General features: G+C 46.1%; 1 protein-coding gene across 1 annotated transcript; it reads left to right on the forward strand.

Moving 5' to 3' along the window:
• Window positions 1-4,011: 4,011 nt before the first annotated feature.
• GJD2 (gap junction protein delta 2) lies at window positions 4,012-7,298 on the forward strand. The gene is made up of 3 exons (XM_017539529.2): window positions 4,012-4,145; window positions 4,779-4,951; window positions 5,990-7,298. The coding sequence occupies exons 2-3, from the start codon at window positions 4,881-4,883 to the stop codon at window positions 6,882-6,884; spliced, it is 966 nt and encodes a 321-aa protein (XP_017395018.1). The 5' UTR covers window positions 4,012-4,145; window positions 4,779-4,880; the 3' UTR covers window positions 6,885-7,298.
• Window positions 7,299-7,528: the final 230 nt, after the last annotated feature.

Consider the following 7,528-nt stretch of genomic DNA (forward strand, 5'->3'; position numbering starts at 1 on the left):
GCAGGGATGATTTGATTCTTAATGCAGTGTTAATTTATTTGCTGTGATTTCACACATCTGCTTTGGCCACAATAACATATTACATTAATTCCTGAGATATTATTACACATAGGTATATTCTCTATATATGAGGTAGGCAGGGAATGGGGGAATTTGTATATGTACTTTAAAAAAAATTATATATACCCTTTTATTCAAAGAACTAGCAGGAAGAAAACTTTAGATTTCTGTACCATTTGCATACATAATCTCTTGGGACTAAGACATTATTTGGCATTTGGGTCCATGAGATGGCAAAATAATTTTGAAGGAAGCAGATTCTGGAGAATCTTGGGCCACAAAGTAAGCCACTATATTTAGGGCTACTTAAGTTTGGTTGGTTGGACAGCTTTACTCTCTTTGGAAATATTACTTTATAAATTTTGTCTGAACAGCAAAAACAAAAGTGTTTCCCTAAACATTTGAACTGAGGCTTATACATAGGAAAGGACACACAAAAGAAAACAAAGAAAAACCACTTTGCAGCAAAGAAAAATAGATCCCATCTGCCACTTCTGTTCTTTTGAGTCTCCCAAGACAGGTTGGGGTTGCCCCTTAAGAAGACAATTTGATGGTTTCATTAGGAAACAGATTTATGTAGGCCACCAGGGGGGATAAAGTTCAGTTAATCCTAGCTCTTTGTGAATGAAATGTAGAAGAGTTCAACACAGAGATCAATTCCAAATCGAATGCAGTCCCTCCCGAGCCACACAAATCTCAGGAGGCTACAGATGCTAGCGCTTCCTATGGCAGATGTATCCAGAACTGAGATCAGCTCGCCGGGGCTGCCTCTCTGATGCTGCAACTTAAACCTTGCCAGCTCAGCAGCTTTCCCCCCGGTGAGTTCAGTGGGTGTCTGGACTGCAGTAGCGAGAGAAAAATGGAAGTGAGGGCAGGGGGCTGTGGTTAGTAAGAAGGCTTTCTACTGAGGTGTCCAGGCTACCCTAAGTGTGTAGGATCTTTCACTTTGCAAAGGGAGCCCCTTTCTCCTCTCTGACTTAAATATTACTTGTGATTGTGGAGGAGACCCAGGACCCACTTCTCAGGAAAAATGCAGTTCTGCCAGGTTGAGGGGTATAGAGAGTCAGAATAGCTGACCTTCTCTTTCAACAAATGGTTGAGTTTAAAGACACTATAGAAAGAACCACTACATATGAGCATGCTCTCTAGGAATTTACTGTCCAGTAGAATGGAGGTCAGTAGATTAATGTTCATTCTTACAACATATACAAAGCTCCTATGAAGTTTTATTTACCGAACATTTGAAGCTGCAAAGCTAAAAGGTTCACCTGGAAGTCTGTGGTTGAGAAGAGAATGAAGTTTTGAGCTCATATAAAGATAAGAGCAAATCCAGACACCCCATGTAGTAAATGGAATAATTGTTAGTAACTGTGCATTCTCTCCTGTTTTATAACATTCAACCACACCCTTTGCTCTGTGCCTTTGCAGTTTTTCCCACTAGATGTGAAGAATATTTCCCTGCACTGTTCATGGGAAATACTCTTTGGTAAGACACAGATTTGCAAGGCCAAGAACTCAGGTATTTTTTTCTTCTAAATGTTTGCAGGTAACTATGGCTCTACTTTAATTTCCCTTTTCTTCAAATATCACATTTTTCATCCTTTTAAATAATTTTGATGATCTTCTCTAGGATTCTGAATACCACAGTCTTCATAGATTTTCCTTTGCCACCCATGATTTTAGGCAAGCTATCAAAACTTTGGGTCAGTTTTAATATCTGTGAAACAAGTGGATGACAACTTTCTTCATCCTTAGGATTCATTCCTGCCATAATACTCATGGATCTAAAAATTCTCAGATTTTTATTGTTATTGGAGCCATGGATGAGAACCTGTTAATAATACAGCTACCTCAATCTTATTTCCATATATTTCAATTTAGCAGGTTTGGGATGGAATTTCAGCATCTGTATTTTTCATGAAGATTCCCCAGATGGTCTGATGTGCACCAAAGTTTATTCTATGAATTTCATTGTTTTTTCATGCAAACTATTACTTTAATAAACAGAATGGCTTTTAAATAAGTGATAATGAAAATAACTTCCCAGTTGCCTCTAGTGGGGATCTTCAATCAGGGGGGAGTTGAGATAATTGGAATCTATCAAGATGAGAAAATGCCCTGAGGAAACTGAGAGATGCGCGGATCCACAGAAAACCATTTCACATTTAATGCACATTTGTTTTATCAGAATAGAGTATTAATTGAAAATGGAGTTGTCTGGACTTGAAGGAGGAAGCACAAAGTAGTCAGTGTAAAATTTATGAGTGGTTATTAAAAATAAAAATGGTTGTTTCCGAAGTGTGGTGAGAATAAGATTTTTATTTAAAAGGAGCCTACACATTCTAATAGGTGAGTATTAAAATATGGGTTCTAGGTATATGCGTCTTTGTGCGTTTATACACCTATATTGTATACACATGTTTATATGGGGAATCTATGTGGCATATTAAAATATGTTTCAAAATAATTGACAAATGATCAACAATTCAGTCATAGCATAGTGCTTGAAAATTGCATTTCCTGCAATCTATGTTCTTAGGACCACAATCTTTAACGGCTTGCGAAAGCCGAAGTATAAAATGACAATTTTGAGTTGTGCAGCCTATTTTGGGACATTTAAAGATGTTAAACAGATTTCCCTTTGGACTTATTCATTCCTTATCTAAGATCATTTACTATAAAAGAGTCTGCCAGACAAGAAGGGAATACAGGGACGTAGGGCCAAAGGGAGCAGAAGAGAACCTGGGAAACACACCAAGTTTGGGCTGGGGAATCACCATTCTATTTGGAAGCTAACTGAATACAAGGCTATCCATCCATCCTCATCCTTGAATCTCCTCCATGTTCAGAAGGAAAATAAAAAATGCCTGTCCTAGCCCTAGTGTTTCATTTACACTTCATGCCTTTCTCCATTGTTAGTGGACTCTTTTACTCTTTTGCAGTGAAAGGCAGCTTTCTTGGGGCAAAGGTGTCAGCCCTAGCAGAGGATCTCAGTGATCTTTCTGGTGGTGAAGCTTAGACTGTGTGTTTAAACATCATTTATGAAGAAGTACACTGTGAGTGGACTCAGGCTTATGCCCTGCACCCTTCTTCCCAGTCCCTGGGACACCAGCTACCCAACCACCTTGGTTGTTCCAGAAGTAAAGGCTCACCATGGTGTGGCTTATGTAATACACATATGTGCTGTGTTCCCTGTGGATAATTAAGGCTACTTTATATGCCTAGGACTAGTTAGCAACCCTTTCGCTGTTGTGTTTTCAAAAGGGTGACAACTACTTTCCCATTGTACTTTTGGTACATTTACATCAAACTCTCCCAACTACAGTGTCTCCTAATACTGACCCCTGGGCCAATTAGCAGCTTAGAGTGATTGTTTCAATTTTCCAGCGACCAATTAAATAGTTGCTCTAGACAGAACTGACAACACAATGTGAATTTAAAAACCGGGATCTGCTGGTTGAGGGGAGAAAGCCAAAGCCCAATAAGGAAAATGGGGGCAGGTCGAGGCTGTGAGTGGCTCTGTTTTTGCTAGCAGGATACTGAGTCTTAAATTCAGATTAAATCACAGTTTACCTGACAAGTACCCCCCTTCCCGTTAGTAAAATAATAGCAATAATTTAAAAATAGCAGAGCTTCTGGGTTAGTGCAAGGGGAAGCGAGACCTTTAACCAAGGCCACCCTACTGGCGTATTGCGAGGCACCTGTTAGATACGCTTTTGTACCCTGACCCCCATCCCAAGAGGCAGCTCCACACCTGCATTTACCCTTCAGCCTAAATGGACTCCCATCAAGCCTGTCTCACTTCAGTATTGGATCCACCTAGGCACCGAACCGCAGCCACTCTGCAGAGGCACTCTCAGCCACTCTGTCCCCTAAGGGAGATTTAAAAGCGCCCAATGGTCGCCCTCACTCACCCTCCCTCAGCCAGAATCTCCATCTAGGGAAGGAATTTCAGTTGTCTCCCGGAAGGTAAAAAGCGAAAAGGTGAGGGATGCACCGAGAGAGGAGATCTACTCACTTTCCTCCCCACTCGCCCACGCGTCCGCTCCCGGCTCCCTCTCCGCCTGCTGGGGTCTGGCGGTCAGGTGAGGTTACCTGGGCACCCCGATTATCCCCGAGGGGCGCTGCAGTCCTCCTTTTCGAAATCGCCCCGCTCCCCGCCGGGCCCCAGGACTCTTGCCCCTCTCCCCCTGCGCGCGTCCCCGGCCCCTCGGGCTCCCACGCGCAGCGACAGCCGCACAGCGCGCTCGGCTCCCCTCCGCCGACCTGGCGTGACGCAGGCGGAGACTACTTAAGGGCGGATTAGAGGCGGCGGCCGCGGATCCCCGAGTCCAGCATTCAGCTCCGCGCGCTCCGCCCGGCCTTGCAGGCTGCCGCGCGGGAGCTCCAGGTGCCCGCCGAAGTAGCAGGAACGGAGCGGGTGCCCGGACCCTCCCCCGACCCCCTACCTGCGGCGGGGAGCGGCGCCGAGACCTCTCCCAGGCGGGCGAGGGCTCGAGGACCTGCAGGCTGCCTTCCCGCCCCGCCCCTTGTCCCGGGGTCCGCGGGATCCAGACCTGACCCCTGGACGGCGCCCGAGGTTCATGCCCGCTCTCCGGACCGCGCCAACTGCCCCATCGGTCGGGACGCGCTTGGATTTCTTTCCCCATTTCTCTTTTAAGTACAATAAAAGGAAAGGGGGATTCGAGGATTTTTAAAATTGCTTCTTTAATTGGAAGGCAATTCGCTCCCATTCTGGAGGTGCGGCCCGGGGAGGGGCCAGGAGCGGGAACGTGCCCGGTGCTGCCCAGTCTTTGTCTGCTGCCTCCGGATGCACAGCGATGGGGGAATGGACCATCTTGGAGAGGCTGCTGGAAGCCGCGGTGCAGCAGCACTCCACTATGATCGGGAGGTAAGGACGCCAAGCCGGCCGTCAGTGGCCCCGTCGGGCGGCCCCTGGGAGTCCCTTCTCACCTCCCGACTGAATCCCTCTCTCCAACCCCCAGCCTGTCCTCTGCCTCCTCCCCAGCGTCCTAGGTCGAGGCTATGGAGTTCCCGGCTATGAGGGATTACCCGACGCCCCGCGGTGTCCCCCTTCTCTAGCTACTCCTGACCAGGTGCCCATCCCTTCCCCATCAAGCACTACCGAGTGCTTTTCTTCCCACATCAGAAAAGGAGCCGCTGGCTCAGTCTTGGTCCCGCCACTCTCCAGAGTCAGAGCCAATCTCCAGCCGGTTCCCTAAATAGAATCTACAAAGAAGACAGGATTGCATTTGGACAGAGAAAGGCAAATGGGGAGATGGATTTACTTTTCAGAGCAGATGACTCTTTTCTCAACAAATAATTACTAAACTAAACTTATTTGGCCGTGTAAACTTACCGAACCTACATACCCAATTGGCATTTTTGTGTCTGTATCTGTATCTATATCTACCTAGATATAGATATCTATATCTATATATTTTAGTATATATGAATAAATATAGTCATCTGCTTATCTAAAGCATTAAATTTAATATTCATACTGAGAATAAATATACACGTGGAGTAGTTATATACACACCCTGTGTGGAGACCTTGAAGCATGCACTGTCTGTAAAGGTATTCTGTGTGCATTTGCCTTATCCAGAGTGAAGGTGTGTTTTGTGTTTCTATACATTCTATATAGAGAGATTAAACTTATCTGTTGCAAGTAGACTATGTCCAATGCATGGAGATGTGCGTACCTGGAATCTCTGTCATATGAAATGTTCCCAGCCTACCAGCAGTCAGCAGAAAAGGAAGAGACCTAAAGGTTTCCCAGATTCCCAGTTCAGTACCAGCCCAGGCTGGACAGCTCCCCAGTCAAACGACTGGTAAACACCATCAGCCAAGGGAAGGGAGGAGCTGGGGTTTCCTGTCAGTGACGCAGCCCGTGAGAACCTCTCTCCTTCCCTCTTCCTCTGCTCAGGATCCTGTTGACTGTGGTGGTGATCTTCCGGATCCTCATTGTGGCCATTGTGGGGGAGACGGTGTACGATGATGAGCAGACCATGTTTGTGTGCAACACCCTGCAACCCGGCTGTAACCAGGCCTGCTATGACCGCGCCTTCCCTATCTCCCACATACGTTACTGGGTCTTCCAGATCATAATGGTGTGTACCCCAAGTCTTTGCTTCATCACCTACTCTGTGCACCAGTCGGCCAAGCAGCGAGAACGCCGCTACTCTACTGTCTTCCTAGCTCTGGACAGAGACCCCCCTGAGTCTATAGGAGGTCCTGGAGGAACTGGGGGTGGGGGCAGCGGTGGGGGCAAACGAGAAGATAAGAAGTTGCAAAATGCTATTGTCAATGGGGTGCTGCAGAACACAGAGAACACCAGTAAGGAGACAGAGCCAGATTGTTTAGAGGTTAAGGAGCTGACTCCACACCCATCAGGGCTACGCACTGCATCAAAATCCAAGCTCAGAAGGCAGGAAGGCATCTCCCGCTTCTACATTATCCAAGTGGTGTTCCGAAACGCCCTGGAAATTGGGTTTCTGGTGGGCCAATATTTTCTCTATGGCTTTAGTGTCCCAGGGTTGTATGAGTGTAACCGCTATCCCTGCATCAAGGAGGTGGAATGTTATGTGTCCCGGCCAACAGAGAAGACTGTCTTTCTAGTGTTTATGTTTGCTGTAAGCGGCATCTGTGTTGTGCTCAACCTGGCTGAACTCAACCACCTGGGATGGCGCAAGATCAAGCTGGCTGTGCGAGGGGCTCAGGCCAAGAGAAAGTCAATCTATGAAATCCGTAATAAGGACCTGCCGAGGGTTAGTGTTCCCAATTTTGGCAGGACTCAGTCCAGTGACTCTGCCTATGTGTGAGAGGGCAGGTTTCATGAAAGTCTGGGGATGACAAGGAGCCCCAAAGCAGACGACTGCTCAGAGGTGGCTGAATCTACCTTCATTTATGTCACTCTCACCATTAAGATGTAGGAAAAGACTGGATAAAAGAAGATCTTGCATCAATGGGAGAGAAGAAAAAGTGGAACCATTTTCATGTATCACCTAATTGGTTCCACAGAGACAATTGGGTAGAGTGATGAAATGGACGAATTAGACTTCTTTGGGCCCTTTCTGTTTATGGCCCAGCCTGATCCTGATAACAGTAAACTTGCACAGCTACCAAGTAGGACTTAGCCCTGCTGAGCTCTTCATCCTGGTGAATGGTGTGAGTCAAGTACTTCATTGAAATAAAATTTGTGACCTATCTCAACACATCCCTTTATCCTGATCCATGGGACACACACATCCTTGAGGCATCCTTCATGTATCTTCCCCACCAGCATGCCCCTTTCCCTCAATCCAGGATAGCATGCCAGCTTTTTCTTTTTTTTTTTTTTTCTTTTTTTTTTTCAGAATCTGGCCTTACATTAAACCTAATATGGTTTATTTGTAAACTAGAGGGAATTACATGGGGTGCTTGTTGGAGAATGGCCATGGCAGAGGTTTTCATTAGAGCCCCATCT

Source organism: Cebus imitator, unplaced genomic scaffold (genome assembly GCF_001604975.1).
Source record: "Cebus imitator isolate Cc_AM_T3 unplaced genomic scaffold, Cebus_imitator-1.0 Scaffold119, whole genome shotgun sequence".
Classification (NCBI taxonomy): domain Eukaryota; kingdom Metazoa; phylum Chordata; class Mammalia; order Primates; family Cebidae; genus Cebus; species Cebus imitator.